Source organism: Ceratotherium simum, chromosome 38, assembly GCF_057802395.1.
Source record: "Ceratotherium simum simum isolate JZ-2026a chromosome 38, ASM5780239v1, whole genome shotgun sequence".
Taxonomy (NCBI): Eukaryota; Metazoa; Chordata; class Mammalia; order Perissodactyla; family Rhinocerotidae; genus Ceratotherium; species Ceratotherium simum.
In genome coordinates this window covers 23,307,730-23,325,421 of record NC_141937.1, presented here as the reverse complement: position 1 = coordinate 23,325,421, position 17,692 = coordinate 23,307,730, and the positions used below count along the sequence as shown (strand labels likewise).

At 35.6% G+C, this 17,692-nt stretch overlaps 1 protein-coding gene across 4 annotated transcripts in view; it reads left to right on the top strand.

Annotated features, from left to right (window-relative positions):
• The window catches only part of SHPRH (SNF2 histone linker PHD RING helicase), a 90,380-nt gene that overhangs the window by 11,831 nt on the left and 60,857 nt on the right, over positions 1-17,692 (top strand). For all 4 annotated transcript variants that reach the window (XM_087425197.1, XM_087425194.1, XM_087425196.1 and 1 more), the window contains exons 3-11: positions 1,046-1,175; positions 3,065-3,283; positions 5,841-5,919; positions 6,742-6,892; positions 8,046-8,154; positions 8,744-9,000; positions 10,459-11,121; positions 12,398-12,649; positions 13,490-13,568. In XM_087425197.1, coding sequence (XP_087281323.1) covers positions 1,046-1,175; positions 3,065-3,283; positions 5,841-5,919; positions 6,742-6,892; positions 8,046-8,154; positions 8,744-9,000; positions 10,459-11,121; positions 12,398-12,649; positions 13,490-13,568 — 1,939 coding nt within the window. The remainder of the gene's footprint in view (positions 1-1,045; positions 1,176-3,064; positions 3,284-5,840; positions 5,920-6,741; positions 6,893-8,045; positions 8,155-8,743; positions 9,001-10,458; positions 11,122-12,397; positions 12,650-13,489; positions 13,569-17,692) is intronic.

Here is a 17,692-nt window from a genome sequence, read left to right as displayed (position 1 = left end):
ATTCCCTCCCTTTGCTGACTGTGAGTGCCAAAATTGTGGCTCAGTGATAACAAGTATGTAAGAATTCATGGCTTGTGTGTCTGTGTTCTGTCCACCTCCCCCGCATACCAAGTCTTGATCTCTTCTGTCTTCTCTGATCCTGGTTTTTATAGATAGTTAAACGTTTATTGCTGCTATAGTGATCTGTCTGTAGGTGAGCAGAGGGTAGAGTGCAAATAATGATGAAACAGAATCTTTGCCAGTCATTCCCATATAATGCTGGTCGATTCTCGTTCTTTAGTGAAAGAATGAAAATCGCAGTTGTTAGGGAATCAGGTCCAGGATAATACAGAGGAATGAAGGAAACCGTATTTATTGAGTATCTACCACAAGGAAGTTTTAAAATTATATTATCTAGGCTGTCTCAAGTGCAAAATTCTCTCCATTTTGCAAATGAGAACAGTTGGGTCAAAATAAATCAATTATGTGTCCTGTTTATTTAACTCCTAAATATCAATGCCAGTATTTAAATTCACGTATTTCGACTGCAAAACTTCATACTGCATTGCTTCACCAGAATCAAGGTATATAACATTAATCAAGGTCTGTTTTCCTATACATTTTAGTGTTTGATCTAGTAATAGGGATTCCCAAGCCTAACTGTGCTTAAGAATCCTGGCATATGTCAGAACCTTCTGGGAGAATCTGCATTTTTAACCAATTCACTGATTATTTTGATACTCATCATGTTTGGAAATCACTGACTTGGTAGATAGAGGTGGTGTTTGCATCACATTCTCCCAGGTTCGGTTCCAGTTAGGGAAGTATTTTTTTCTAGCAACTTGAATGGTGCATCACACCTAGTAGATGCTGCATTTGTAGACTGAAATTGTTATTGCAAGTGAAAATATATAAGGGAGATTTGGTAGGTATATATTTAGTGCTTATGGGGCAAACACTATGAATACTTTTAAAATGGTGATGGTAAAAAATGTTTTTCTTATGTACTCATAAAGAATGGTGTAACGCAGTTAAAACTATTGTTATGTTGATTAATTCTTTCTAGGTTGGAATTTATCTTTTGGAATATGGCCTAGCGAAACTAGACTTTTTAAGTGATGCAAATTCAAGAATGAAAAAGTTCAATCAACTCATGAAGAGAGTGATGGAGAAGTTATACAATTTTATTATTCCAGGTAATTTTTAAAGTAAACTTTAAAATTGCTATTACTTAAGAGTTGTGGGTTTTTCCCTAGCTCCTATACATAACATGAGAAAAACAGCTAATAAAACCATAATAAAAATTAACCTCCATAAAATTGCTGTATGACAAAATTAAACTTATCTAAAATGTTCCCACTAATATAATTTGTGTCTTTATTTGCTTAATACTATGTTTAGCTTATAGTAAGTATTCAAGAAATGTTTGCAGAGTCAATAGGCAGAGTCTAAAGGAATCTGAGCTGATTGGAATTTTTGCATCATTCCTGTGCTTTTATTTTGTCATGGCCAGAGATTCTTGGCTGGCCTTTATTCCACCTCTCCTCTGCAGTCTGACAAATAATCTCAAGAGCCTGCTTCTCGTAAAGACCAGTTAATTTTGCTACTGTTTCTTGGCAAGATGTTGCATCCTTGGTCAGGACTGCTGTTTCAGAGTTGTTTGCCCTTGCTTCCCAAGGGAGAGTGTGGATGGCTTGGTGCAGCCCATCAGTGCTACTGAAAAAATGGCTCAAATTATCCAGGTTCTGCTTATGGTGGGTCAGCATTATTTCAGGTGCAAATTATAGAACATTTCAGGAATATTCAGGAAATCAGTTTCTAAGCTTGGTTGTCAAGTTGTTTTTGCAGTACATTCTTTGCAAAGCTTCATAATACTAATAATAGTAAATCATTTATGCATATTTTTGCATGCGTAAAGACTTAAAAGGAGGAAAATCTCTGGTTTCAGAATTGGAAGGAATGCTTTTAAGTACCTCTAGAGTTTTTAAAGTTATGATAAGAACTCCATTATTCTGCCTTTTAAAAATAATACAATTTGAACTTTTCAAAGGAAAATTTCAAATTTAGTTATCAATACTAGATTATGCAACTATAGTAACAGTCTGAAATAACCAAGCATATAACTACACATTAATTGTAAAGTTTTAAGAATCTTACATGGCATATTTTTTATTGAAAAAAGTAAGTTACGTATTTTGTGGCTATACATAATCTTTTATATGGAATAATCTTTTCATTCTAGAGCATATGAGGTATGTCCTATAAAAAGTGTATAGGCCTTTTTGAAACAATTCAGAAATGAATCATTAGCTAAAGAGGGTTTGTAAATTTGTTCAACATTTTTATTTTTTTTCATGTTATAATAGGCATAAATCTTCTTCCACAAGGCAGTTGTGCCCAACAAGTGAATCTGGTATTCTTATAAATTTGTATTAATGGCTTTAGCACTTGTCTGCTAAATTGGCTGATGCTGCTATCAAATGCCTGTTCTTTTTTAGCATAAGAAATAGAATGGGAATCCTTGTCTTATTAGGCATAGAAAAATTATGTCTGCATATGGATTTTTTTATGTTAAGATTTAAAAGTGAAATAAATTAATCTTTTATCAATTGCAAAAGATATTCACGTTAAATTCCTCAAATGTTTATTCAGTATCTGTAATGGGCAAAGCATGTGCCAGCTGCTCTGAGGAGCTATAAAAACAAAAGCAGCCTTTGCTCTCAAAGAGCATTCCAGTTCAGTGCGGAAGGGATGAATACCCATAAATGATTGTACTGCCAGACAGGTTGTAACGTATTGCTGTATTCAAAGTATGAATATTACAAGAACACAGGAGAACATTAATTCTAATCAGGGAAAACAAAAGAAATTCCCATGGAAAAACGTAGCAGTGGAACTATCTTGCAGGATGCATGGGTAGATTTTTGATGTGTGAGGAATTAAGGTTAGGGCCTTCCAGTCACAAAACCCACTGAGCAGGGCCCCAGAGGTGGGAGAGTGCATGTGTGTTCTTAGAATAAGAATTGCTTGTAGTTATAAAAGGTGGATTGGGTTATTTTGGCTACATTTGTTGTTGGATATACAGATGTGTTAGAAGAGGTTGAGGAAGATTCCGAGAGCGAGCCAGAGGGACAGGATGTTGATGAGCTCTATCACTTCGTGAAGCAAGCACATCAGCAAGAGACACAGTCCATCCAAGTGGATGTCCAGCATCCTGCCTTGACTCCTGTGTTGAGACCATACCAAAGAGAGGCTGTCAATTGGATGCTGCAGCAAGAGCGTTTCAGAAGCACTCCTGCCAGTGGCAAGTATAAGATGCTTAAAGAAAGACAAATTGTTCAGAGGGATCATATGAGACATAGTTAGGGTGGGGGGAAATCATCATTAAACAAATCATATTAAAAGGATCGATAAGGATGCAATGGGTGTTACTGTGGATAACATTATTTTCTAAGACATCTTTCAAAATTGAAATCTGGAGAAATTCATTTGTGAGTTCCTCATCCATAAAAGTTTGAATTGATTTTTCTTGCCAAAATAAAGGCTGCCTTGATTGGAATTTTTAAAAACCAAGACAATTTTTATATGCCTTTCCAACTAGGAATTGCTTTTAGACCCTGATCAGATGGGAATCCTGCTAATCATCTGCAAGAGCCTTCACAATTTGGTAGTGAATATTAGTGACAGAAAGCAGATTTACAGAAGTGGGAGACTTATGTGTGACTAATTTTCCTAGGTTTGCGTTTCTTTACTCCAAAATAAATGATAAAATAAAATGTCATTTATTGGAGTGTTTTCATGAAAGTACTAGATTTATGGGAGTAATTTATGCCACTTCTTTATCACTATCTTTACAGGGATGGGCACAAGATGAGCTTTTTACATGATTTTAGGAAGTCAAGTGTTGACTATTTCTCATTCTTCCTATGTAGATTTATTTTAGTTGATGATGAATAGCTCTTACTTATTTCTCCCATGAGCTCCAGTTTACACCTTTTAATCCAACAAACTTCATTTTTTTTAACCTTGCATTTTTGGAAAATAAATATCAATTCATAGCCAATATTATTTCTTCCCACTCTTCCTCCTCCTGTACTTTTAATTATTTTGAAGTAATAATAGCACATATTGTATCATTTCAGCTGTTAATATTTCAGTTTATTTCCTTAAAAGATAAGGGTTTTTTTTAACAGAAATAAAAATATATATAAAATTGGATTTTAAAACCCAATAATTCCTTCATATCACCAAATCTCTTCTTCCTTCCCTCCCATCCTTTCTTCCCCCCTTTCTATTTTTCTCTCTCTAATAGTTTGTTCAAATCTGAAACCAAATAATATCCATACATTGGAATTAGTTACTGTCTCTTAAGTTTCTTTTAATCTATAGGTTTATCTCCTCTCTCTCATTCTGTTTTTTTCCTTATAATTTAGTTGTTGAAGAAATTGTTAGCTCTGTAGAGTTTCCCACAGACTAAATTATTTTTTCTCCAAAATGAAATAATTTTTCTTTAAGTCGTTTTATTAAGGTATAACTTACAGTAAAATGCATAGATCATAAGTGCACAGTTTGATAAATTTTGACAAATCTATGCATCTGTGTAACCAACAATCCAGTTAAGAAATAGGACTAGACTTTCCCAAAGGTAGCCTCTAGCCACAAATTCCTCTTGAAACTTGAAATGTAGCTGTCCGAATTATGTACTCTAAGTTGAAAATACATGCCAGATTTCAAATAGTACTAAAAAAGAATGTGAAATATCTCATTAATAGTTTTTATGTTTATTTCATATTGAAATGATAATATTTTGGTTATATTGGGCTAAATAAAATAAACATTAAATTAATTTTACCTATTTCTTTTTATATTTCTAGCATACAGTGCTGACATAAAATAATTTCCATCACCCAGAAAGTCTCCTACTTCAACCCCTTTGGGAAGCAACCACTGTTGCGATAAATTAGTTTTGCCTGTTTTTGAGACAATAAATGGAATGTCAGAATATGTACACTTGGGAGGTGTGGGGAGAGTTGGCTTCTTTGAACATAATGTTTTTGAAATCCGTCCATGCTGCACGTATCAGTAATTCATCCTTTTTTTCTACAGACTGGATTTTGTTGATTAAATCCCATGTGTCATTTAGGAGTTCTTCTGTTCCCTATGGTTCCCATAAATTGAAGCTTTTTATCTTTTAATTTTCTGTTTTATAAACCCTATGTATCTATATTCCTGCTTCATCTATTAGCCCCTAAAGAAGGCAACAAAAAATTACTTGCTGTTTCACTGATGAGTAGAGACATACATCCAATTTGGCAGTTGGTTTAAACAACTTAAAATATTAAGAGAAAGGACAGTGGAAGATTCTGGCTGGAACAAACTTAGCACTTCAGTGTTAGAGTTTTAGATATTTTTTCCTCAGTTAAGTAAGCCTTTCCTGTTACTCTCAGACCCATATAAAAGGTTAGGTCTGGTTTGAGTTGATGTATTAGCCCTCTAGCATATGTCTGTTGAGTCATTTAAAGACTCAGGCAACTTTTTGAAGGATTTATAGAAGATAAGCTACTTTCCTTTATTGGTTAGGAGTTTGTTATGTGTATTAGTTTTCTTTTCTTTAATCCTCTATTATTTGCTGTACTTTGTTTTTCTGTCTTATCACTTGCTTATGTGGAAAATATTTGTGCCTAAAGCAAAAGAAGCTACAGAATAATATCTGAAGAAAAGAATGAGAGGAATCCTAACCTTTTTCCCATGTGTATGTGGCTTCGCAGGGTGTCCTGTTAACTTATTTTTATTCTAATGTGATTATCTGGCAGAAGGGAAAACAAACAAAAACTTGTTCTTATGGTTTTATTTTTCTTTAGAAAATGCCCTGCACTTCTTATGGCGAGAGATTGTTACACCTGATGGTTTGAAACTCTACTACAATCCGTATACAGGCTGGTGAGACAAAACTTTATTTATGTGCTTGATATTAAAAAATAAATGATTAGGCACATGTGTGTAGTGATGGATTGTAATTAGTATTTGGGTGGTGAACATGATGTAATCTAGGCAGAAAAAGAGGTATAATGATGTACACCTGAAATTTATGCAATGTTATAAACCAATGCTACTGCAATAAAAAAAAAATATTATGAAAACTTGTGTGAGATTGGTAGCATGTCTTTAGCCTTGACAGTACCTCAAGAAGGGATACTGAGTTAAAGTCTTTTTAGACATTTTTATTGATAGGATAGATATAGAATTAATAGCACTTGTCATTTTTCAGTAAATGAATGCAGTGTGATAGACTTAAGATGCTTAATTATTGATATTTAAAGAGATTACAGTTCTGTGTAACAGTGTCATCATATTACCATGTGCCAATTTTTATATTTTTCATTGAATTTATCAATTTATATTATAAAAAAGTTTTAGGAATCATTAAATATACTTAGTGAGTCAGTAGTTATTGCCCTTCTTATTTTTTTATTCATAGATTCATAAAGGTCACAGAAACAAGGCAGACATGTTTCCTTTTATTTATAGAAAAGAAAAAATGATGGGTATTTACCAATACCACTCCTGTTTCTGCAGACTTAATTGTCAGCTCAGGCAGTTTTTTGATTGTCACAGTTCTTAATACTCGTGACTTAGGGATTTGAATTGTTTAAAATGTAGTTTCAAAAAACTTAGGCTTTTATGCATTTCTTTCAGTTCTCTTTGGAACAGTATAATTTTGATTTGCATTCCTGTGATGTGTTTTCTTGTTTTTTCCTTAAGCATCATCCGCGAGTACCCAAGTGCTGGGCCACAGTTGCTTGGAGGAATCTTAGCAGATGAGATGGGTCTCGGCAAGACGGTGGAGGTGTTGGCTCTGATTCTGACACACACTCGACAAGATGTCAAACAAGATGCTCCCACTCTCCCTGAGGTGGGAGGAGAACTGTAGGGCTTGGGAAAGTAGGGGACGTATGTTCTCAAAAAGCATCATATGTCGAACATTAGCTTGGCACTTAAGTCAACACTTTTTTACTCTGCAGCTAATGATTTACATTAGTTGTTAGTTAACTTCAAGTGGGCACAGAGAATGGGATGTCTGTGACCCGGCAGGGTTTTTTTAAGTGATATTGGCCAACTAGGAAGGGGACATGCTGTCATTTACCAGGCTTCCTTCTGGTTGGCAAAGAAACTCCCTCAGGAAAGTACAATTATTTCCTCAAATATTTTGTCACTACTCCAAGTCTCCATATTATCACTAAATATTTCTGAGAGCTATTTTTTAAAAAATTGTGCAAATCTCAAATATGTAAATCTTAGAATCTAATAATTAATTAGAATGTTGTTAGTAATTAGATTGCTAGATGAAGCAAACTCTAAGTCCTTGTTCCAAAATATATGTAATTGTGTTTAAAAAATATAAATTTTAGAGTTTACAAAAAAAAAAAAAATTTCAACTAGGGCAAATATAGCTCACGGCTCATATTTTCCAATAATGAAATTTAAAATCAGCACATTAAATTCTGCTGAAGTGAGGCCACTAATTAAGGGTATAACTGTAACCACCTGTAGTGCCCACCATACTCACAACCTTAGTAATTATGTGATCTGTGATCTTTTGATAGGATCAAGTTTGTGAAATTAGCCTTTCAGATTTGAGTAGGGAATAGAAAATATCTATTTCCTTTGTAGAAAGATGGGTTGAAGTATCCAGATTTAATTATCAGTAGCTTCTTTTTGGGATTTTCTGCTCGTTAGATATTATAATTCTAAGTTATTTTCAGTGTTGTTATAAGTTCAGTGGGTTAATTCAATATTTAAACAAGCCTTAAAAAGTTAATTTCAGAAGTTCCACACTTAACATTTAGGTAATTCAAAATAGTATGCACAATTTTAAAAAGTGATGACTAGCTACAAGTCCTGAAATAAAAAATAAGGTTTGTATGTATGAGTAGCATATTTAGCCCTTTCTTTCATGATTTTTTACAACTCTTTTGCATCTCCTTAATAGAAGGAGTTGCTGTAATAAGTAACTCAGAATACTGAAAGCAAAACACTGTGTGACTACTGAATGTTGTTTATATCAGGGAAAAGTGGTGAATTACTTCATTCCATCACATCAATCTGGAGGAAAAATAAAAAACACGGAAACCCAGAATATGGAATTTGAACCAAAAGAAAAAGTTCAGTGCCCCCGTAAGTATGAAATCTAAAGAAAATACCTTTTTACAGTGATCTTTGTTATAGTTCTTGCAAACTATCTATAGCAATATCTTGTAATTGTTATGAATAATAGTTTTTACAGTTTTTACTTTGCATAAATGGATTCAATTACAAGTCACATTATCTTAACAAGAGTAAAGATTTATTCTTTCATTTGACTTGGTCCAGGTAGTTCTTGCTCAGTCTGTTATGTTTAAATTTCGTCTCGAGCATAGCTACTTCAAAGTCTGCTAGCAAATGAATGTTTCCCTTACTAATGGCAGCATATACATAGATAACTGGGACAGCTTTTTTTTCTTATAATTTTAAATCTTAGTTGCTCTATAAGAATAACAAATTAACATGTAATTCTTCCTTAAATTGTTTCTATTACAGTAATTTATTTCCCAATGTATTGAGATAAATTTTTATTACATATTCTTCAAAATGACAATATATCTTCAATAAATCTTTGATTTCTTTTTTCTTGACTTTGTCCTCAATGCACATTAAGATTAACTGAGTTTTATTTTCTTTTAATTTTAATTATTTTGACTGAGTTAGCATATCCTTTTGCGTTTAGCTACACGTGTGATGATCCTGACTGCTGTGAAAGAAATGAATGGAAAAAAAGGAGTTTCTATCCTTTCCATCTATAAGTATGTCAGTTCTATATATAGATATGATGTTCAGCGGAACAGGAGTCTTCTGAAACGGATGCTGAAATGTTTAATTTTTGAAGGTCTTGTGAAACAGATCAAAGGCCATGGTTTTTCGGGGACTTTTACATTGGGGAAGAATTATAAGGAAGAGGATATATATGATAAAACAAAAAAGCAGGTAACAGAGCATTTATTAAGTAGCTGTATCTGATACCTTACAGAGTAAGTTGACAGATCCCACCTTAGCCCTGAAGCTCTTACAGTCTGAGGATAAAAACAGAAGTTAAGAAAAGCACTTACTGCTGTGACTGGTTTTCTGCTTCCTGAACATAAGCTCCATCCCAGAGAAGAGTGCTTCGCACGTAGCACGTACTCAATAAATATTTATTGACTAAATTATAAAATTAGTTGGTTGAACATGTTATAGTTTAAAACAACTTCTCTGTCCTCATCATGCTGTGGTCAGCAGTTAAAAAGTTTGGTCCGTACTTTAAAATTGTTAATGCTACCTTACATTTATTTGCGTAGTGCTTTATATATATTTTGAATCTTTTATATAAATTCTCATTTTTCTCATGTCATCATCTTATAAAATTTTTACACTTTTTTATGAAACTGCTTCTTTTGAGCTAATAATTCCAGTTTGCTTTTAAGAAAATAGTTATAAATTTCTGAACATAAATCTAGAAAAGACTAATGACAATAAGTCAAAGTATGGAGCTACCAGCTTGGCTGCTGTGAAAGACGGCAGACAAAAAAGTTCATTTCCAAAAAGTTCATTTCCTAGAGCAGGGAGTCTAACATTTTATCCCCAGCCAGAGTAGAAGACTGCAGTGAATTTCTGTGCTTTCGGTAATCCTTCTGCCACCAAAAAAAGAAAATCTCCTTCAGTTAATGCTATTCATTCCATGTTAAGTGTCCCAACTCCTCTGTTCAGCCTTGGCTTTGACATTACTTCTAGGAAGTTATACTGGTACCTACCTCCACATCCTAGCCTCTCTGTGTTATGTACCCCTCTTATGCATCTATAGCGTCATTTTACTTTTTACTGTTCTCTCTTTTCCAAAAGACCCCTTTGAGACCAGGAGCTAAATATTCCTCATAGTTGTATCCCCAGCATCTAATATGATGCCTGGCACAGAAATAGCATTCAATAAATAATTGCAAGAGGGGACACAGGTAGAAAGAAGAAAGAAAGAAGGAATTTGCTAATTGCAGTAACTAGTAGATTAACTTGCATTTTTTTAAATGCTATATTTTAGTATTTGCTGTTTTTATAATTGCCCTAGTTTGTATATTTATGTAATATAAATTACTAGTCTTTTTGATTTAGGCAGACTATAAATTATAAGAGGTTGATAGCAAAATATTGGTAACTCCCTTTATCTAATGTTTATTCTCTCCAAATTTTAATTACACAGTTAGTAGAGCCTTCTTTTTCTTTTGGACCTGTAGACTATAGGGAGGGTTCTTCCAGAGATCAGATTGAAAGCCACTGATCAGGAGTGGTCCTCCTCAGGGAAAAGGGTAGCAAAGACTGGCTACTGGGTTATTATGTAAAGCACATAAAGTTGGGAATTTAATTTCAGAAGTGTAACTTTGCTGAAATAAATTAAATAAAAAATATTGTTCATAGGTGGTAGGGAGTCCAAGGAAAATTCAGAAAGAGTCAAGAAAATCGGGGAGCAAGGACACAGATTCTGAATACTTGCCATCAAACACCTCTGATGATGATGATGATGATCCTTACTATTATTACTGTAAGACCAGGAGAAATCGTAGTAAATTGAGGAAAAAGCCTATTCCAACCACAAAAAAGGGAAAAAGTCAGTATAACGTCAATCTCAACTCACAAGGTCACTGTCCAGCTGCCAGTGACTCTGGAATTCCTGATGTTACCACATCTAGTGGTACATGTGTCTTTGAAGGCAAACAAGAACATGAAGCAAAGGACCAAGCTGAATCTCTAAACCCGGCTGGTGGTGATGTCCCACTTTCTAACGTCACGAGTCCCTATAATTCCTCGGATTATCGCTTTGAGTGCATATGTGGTGAATTTGACCAAATAGACCATAAGCCTCGTGTTCAGTGCCTGAAATGCCACCTGTGGCAACACGCAAAATGTGTGAATTATGAAGAGAAGAATCTGAAGATTAAGCCTTTTTACTGCCCCCACTGCCTTGTCGCGATGGAGCCAGTGTCCACAAGAGCAACTCTGATCATCTCCCCCAGCTCCATCTGTCATCAGTGGGTGGATGAGATCAACAGGCATGTGAGGTCGTCATCTCTTCGAGTCTTGGTAAGGCAGTCAGGGCCCTTTAACGGGATAGGAAAATGAGAATTTTTACTTCTTTATGATAGTTTTTATAATCTTTGTTGCTTTGTTGTTCATCCCCCTAATTAATTTAATGAGATAGTAAATCAGAACTTGAAGAGGAAACTGAGAGTAAAAAGTAGAACAGTAGACTGTTTATTCTTTTCTGACATCAGAAGTTAAAGCATTTTGAGTGGGAAGATGTGAAACCTTTGAAAAAAAAGTCTTGATCCTTTAAGTAGAAAAGACTTTGTATAAGCATTTATACTCTCGGAGAGAAATGCAGTCCAGAGGCAGCGTTGTCTAACAGTAGCTACTTGTCTAATCTGCTACCTCTTGGCTCCAGAATTCTCCTCTGAAGTGTCAACTACCTCATCTGCAAAATAAGAATTTACTCATTCAACAAATATTTATTTATTGAGCACCTGTTATGTGCCAGGAGCTGTGCTAAGTTCTAAAAACAGTACCTCTCACAGACTTACTGTGAAGATTAAGTGATGTGATAGAGTGCTGGCACATGTCGGTGGTCATCTGGTGTTACTGTTTACTAATAGTACCCTTCACGCCCTCAGTTCTTCTTTCCACGCACATGCCGTTGGCGGTTTTCTATATTTCAGCTGTAATAGGCCTGGAGAATACAGTAATAAGTAAAACTCTGCCTTTGCCGTTGAGGAGCTCTATTCTGTGGGGCAGGCAAACCTTGGTTTGAATCTTAGCTCTACCAGTTTTGAGCAAGTCCCTTCATGTTTCTTACGTGTGGGATAGGAATAATAACAACTACTCACAGGATTGTTGTTGAAGATGGGAGAGAAGCTTAGCACAGTGTCTGAAACATGAAAGGCATTCGGTAAATAATAGTTCTTATTGTTCTACTTTTTCATGCCATTGTGCTTTTGCATGTGCATTGATTCCATCTGCCTACCTACCGAGTCCTTTTCCCCTTTTCTCCACCTGTGAGAACTAGATGTTTTGCAAGGTCCACCTCAAATGTTAACTCCTCTCTGAATTTACCTTCTCAGCCATAGACTTGCTCTCTCCCTGTGATACTGTCACATTTACTGCTGTTACAGGTCCTTTTGCACTGCTTAGGTTATTAAGTCTCCACGCTAAAATCTTCCTCTAGAAAGGTATGGGATGTATCTCATAGCATGTTTGGTCCTAAACAAATAGAAGGGGCTCAGTAAGGGTACAGATGAATGAATACTTCAATTATTTTTGTTGAGCCTTTCTGCAATAACTGTCTGTGCTGATTATTTCCTAGGTATATCAAGGAGTGAAGAAAGATGGCTTTTTACAGCCTCATTTTTTGGCGGAACAGGATATAGTTATCATTACCTATGACGTCCTTCGTTCAGAACTAAACTATGTAGATATCCCACACAGCAATAGTGAGGATGGGCGTCGCTTCCGGAACCAGAAGCGCTACATGGCCATTCCCAGCCCTCTGGTAGCTGTGGAGTGGTGGAGGATCTGCCTGGATGAAGCTCAGATGGTCGAATGTCCTGCTGTCAAAGTGAGAATTTCTGCAGAGTCTTGTGAGGGCTGGAGAAGAGAAAAGGGGAAAGGGATTGGGGGAAGCTGTCCATAGAAAATTTAATAGTTTAAGTGTAGTTAACCCACAGTGTTGATATTGGCCAAAAGTTTGCTGTTAAACAGTCTACATTTGCTTCTCTCTCCTGCTATATAAACTACATAACCCTTAGAAATTATTTTGGTACTCGGTGAATCATTGCTTTAGATGTAGTGCTCATGTATATGTGAATAAGATGGCAGATCATGTGTGATACAGATCAAAGTAAACTCTATTTAGGGACTTTTGTAAGCATTTCTGCTACGTGGAAAGCTCATTGTATAGGCTCTGATAGCTTTGGGCCAGAGTTGACTTTTGTAGTTTTTTATCAGAGAGACTAAAAGGTAACAGAAAAATACTACTTTAGAGCATAGAATTTTGATTCAGCCTTTGTCATATGTCTTTATTCTATCTTCTTTGGGCATCTGTTACCTGAACTGAATGTATGAATCATATGTGTTATCACAGTGGTTAATATCTGGAGGATGGGGTGGTCTAGAGGATGTATCATTCGTTCAGAGGGCCTTTTCATTCTACACGTACTTGAACTACCTTTTCTCTTTGGGGAGACACGTGGCAGCCTCCTGCCAATGAGAACCACTGTCCTAGAAGATGCCCTGTTGAATAAGACATTCAACATTGAGTGTGATAACTCTTAAATAGAACATTTGCGTCTGACCTGAAGTATGGCCTTTTGTGGACTCTTTTCATGAGTAAACATATTTCTGACTTCCGCATTTTTCTGTCTTTTTTCTTTTCTTTTGTATCTCACATTTCTCTCAGGCTGCAGAAATGGCTCAGCGCTTGAGTGGGATTAATCGCTGGTGCATCAGTGGCACTCCAGTACAGAGAGGACTGGAGGGTAATGTATGGTTTCCTCACACACTGCGTATATTTGAAAAGCTTAGTTACTTTGAAGACAAAGTATTGTTATGTTTAACTTTTGCTGAAATCCTTGTTTAAGTGTTTATACCTGTATTTATATTTGACTCCTATTAGTTTCAAGCATTTATCTTTTTAAAAGGATTCAGATGATTTTTGTTTGTATAAATGAGGGCAGCTGTGTAGTGAGTGGTGTCCGTCTCCTAAGTTGAGTGGTTACTGTGCCTACCTAACTAAGCAGTGTAGATACAGGTCTAAATTGAACTCAGAATTCCAAAGGGCTACGCAGACAACAGAAAGAACCTGACACGAAAGAAGGGGAGAGAGAGAAGAACAGGAATGAATTTTGTCTGGCTAGGTCTACAAAAATAAGGACCATAATTTTTATTGGCTGAATCCATAAATAGTGAGACCATAATTTTACTCATTGTAGAAGTTATAAAATATTAGTTGCTTTATAATGTCATACCTTACGCTCATACCGTTCTTCCTTCAGCTGTTCCTCTAGGACATTTAGATCGCGTCTAGTCCTCCCTTCCCTCCACACACATTAGAACTCACACTTCCACATTAATCTCATTCACATGACTTACTTTTTCCATAGAACAGACACTGCGTTTTTAAAAGTTTTATTCAAGCTGTGAATGTTTAAAACTAAAAGTTTAAATAGATGTTGTTTTGTATAATACATTTCCTGAAAAGCTGTCATTAAAATGTAGTTAGATTATAAGTAATCTTAGAGTCCTATGTCAAACATTCATCCTGAAAACTTTTTCTGAAAATTCAGGTTTTCATATGTTGTTTGTTTTCAGCAGGATGACTTATTCTGCTAAAATAAAAATAGCAACATCAATTACTGTGACCTGCAAAACTATATGTATATATATTTTTTTCTTTTTGTTGAGGAGGATTGGCCCTGAGCTAACATACTTGCCAATCTTCCTCTATTTTGTATGTGGGACGCCACCACAGCATAGCTTGATGAGCGGTGTGTAGGTCCGCACCCAGGATTCGAACCCACGAACCCTGGGCCACCGAAGCAGAGCACGTGAAGCCAACCACTACGCCACCAGGCAGGCCCCAAAAACAATATATTTTTTGATGGTTATCATTAGGGAAAAATAGGTTTTCTAATAAGATTTTAAGTATATAAATATTTGCATAATTTTAGTAAGATACATATTTATAGAATATATCAGGCTAATTAAAAGGCCATATTTAGTGATCCACTGTTACATTTGGAAACTGCCCAATTTGTAGATATTTAGATATTCATAGGATCTCATTCAGCTCAAAAGTTAGCAGAGAAGGTACAGAAAAAAGAAAATGACTATCAGAGTTACCTTTTCCTAGTTTTAATGTTGAAAGAATATGAACAGTAATTCCTCAGTTCTTTGGGTTGGTTATTTTGGATATATAAGATATTGGCAGGTGTTTTGAGCACTTGTCATCATTCAATAAATTCTTGAGTAATTTTTTTTAAATGGCTTTATTGAGGTATAAATGACATATAATAAAACCATAAAGATTTAAAATGTAAAATCTGTAAACTTTGGGCATATTCGTATACTCGTGAATCTGTTTCCACAATCAAGACAGTGAACCTCAAAAGTTTCCTCGTGCACAAGGTACCTACAAAAGAGCTTTCCAAACTTTATGGAATTTTGGTTTGTCTTTCCTGTTTGCTTCCATAACTCTCTGATGACTTTAACGCTGTGATTCTTGCAGTGTATCTGTTCTTTCTGTAGTTGTTGCAGTGGGAACGTTAGCCTGCCGGGACTTACTATGTTGTATTTGGAAGTGGAAGTCGCGTTTGTTTTCCTTTTGTGTTAGACCAGGGTTTCTCAGCATTAGCCCCATTGACATTTAGGGCCAGATGAACCTTTTGTGTTGGGAGCTGTTCCATGCATTTGGGATATTTAGCTTCTACTCATTAGATGCTGGTAGCACTCCTGCAGTTGTGACACCCACAGATGTCTGCAGGCATTGCAAATGTCCCCTGGGGGCAAAGTCACACCCCTCCACCTCAGTTGAGAGCCACTGTGCTAGACTGATAGAGATGAATCAGATTTGATGATTTATTAATTAGCAACAACCTAGAGATCTTGTGAATCCCAGCTTGGCCACATACGGAGCAGGAATTGAGGCTAGAATGTTTTCATTCCATAGTTTGCCAGGCCTTAGTATGTTTCTACAGGCAGGCTGAAATAATGTCAGTCTACCTGGAAAGTCAAATAGGCAAGGACACTGCTCCTCTCACCCTCCACACCTCATGTCTGTATAATATACTTGTTTGTATAGTATACAGAGCATTGGCTTTGGGGGATATATGAGCCTGGATTCACATTCTGACTTATTAGTTGTATGTCCATAAACAAATTACTTAAACATTCAAATCCTTATTTTCCTTATTTGTAAAATAAGGTGTTTTAATGATTAATTATAATCAAGTATGCAAAGCATTTAGTGCAGTACCTGGCAGATATTAAATATTCACTGAATGATAGCTGCTTCCACTGCAGTTTTTGTTCTTATTTCCCGTTTACATATTCGTTTATTTATTTTAGTTTCTTTGGAAACGTAGACCTTAAATAACTTAAGTACTTTGTAGTGCCTCTATTGGTCCACTTATTCTTTGTGAGGTATAATAGTGAAGAGAAGATAGACAAGGGCCCTGACCTTATTGAGCGTACGGCTTAGAGGGGAAGATAGAGTTATTAATATGTCAACAAATATGAGATTGCAATGAAGACAACTTTCACGTATGAGATAAGTATAAAATTCTAACTATCATAGGTTTCATAAAAGGGTGTCTAGTTCTGTGACATCACATAATAGGGAGGCAGAAGGAAGTGACAGCTGAGCCAAGTTCTGAAACGTTAACATGAGCTAGGTAAAGAGGGAGGGAGGAAATCTCTGTTGTAGAGGAAACAGAAGATATAAAGATCATATGGCAGAAGGAGACCCAAGAATATCAGTGTCGCTAGAGTTCAGAGAGCCAGGAAAACATGGTAGGTCGAGAGACTGAATAGATGGATACAGACCAGACCATGGAGGACATTGTAAGCCATGATAAAGAATTTTATTTTCTTAAGAACAGTAAGAGTTATTGAAAGGATTTAAAGTGGTTGAGAATCATCTTGTGGTTAGATTTATATTTCAAAGATCACTCTAGTTACGGTGGGGAGAATGGTTTAGAAGTGGGGCAGAGTGGATGGTGTAGGATATGAGTTGGTTGGCTACAATAAGTAATCTAGGCAAGGGATGCCAGCACTTTTGCTTTACTAGGGTTGTCCTGAAGAAATGGAAAAAAGTGGATAGGGAAAAATAAACAAGGCTTATTGAATGGTGGGTAGATGCCAAGACTTCTGACTTGCATAACTCCATGGATGGTGACAGAATTCACCAGTGAATAGCACTAGAAGAGAAGCATGTTCGGGCAGAAAGATTATGAATTTAGTTTTTGCAAATTGAGTTTGAAGCAACTTTAGACCTCAAAGAAGAGGTAGCACATAGGCAGTTGGATTGATTTGAACAGAAAATATAAATCTGTGGTTGTCTGTGTACGGGCAGTGGTTCTTTCAGATGTTACCAGCTCTCAGGAACCGGCAAAGTAACTTAATTCAACCTAAAGATTTGTTGATCGTCTTCAGAATAAATGTTGTAGGTACAGTCATGGCCTTTTTTCAAAAAATTTTTATGGCCTCTAAAGAAAATATATGCCCATTGTTCACTTGTTTAACAATACAGAAAAATATAAAGAAAATTACCCTCAGCCATAATCTTCATTTGGAGACATAACCACTGTTTTAACCTTTTCTGTACAAATGTTTATATAATTGTTGTCATAGTGCACGCATGATTTTATATTCCGTTTATTTTTCACTTAACATGGTATCCTAAGCAGTTTTTCGTGTTTTAAAAATTCATCATAAATGTGTAAAAAACTGCTTAGGGTATAATGTTAAGTGGGCAAAAAAAATGGAATATAAAATTGAGTATGCCCAATCAAGAAGTACCATGCTGTAAATCTAAAAAACACAAGACCTGCTGGATCAGAAAAAGAAAGGTTCTGTCTTATACGAGGGGTACCGTAATTTATTT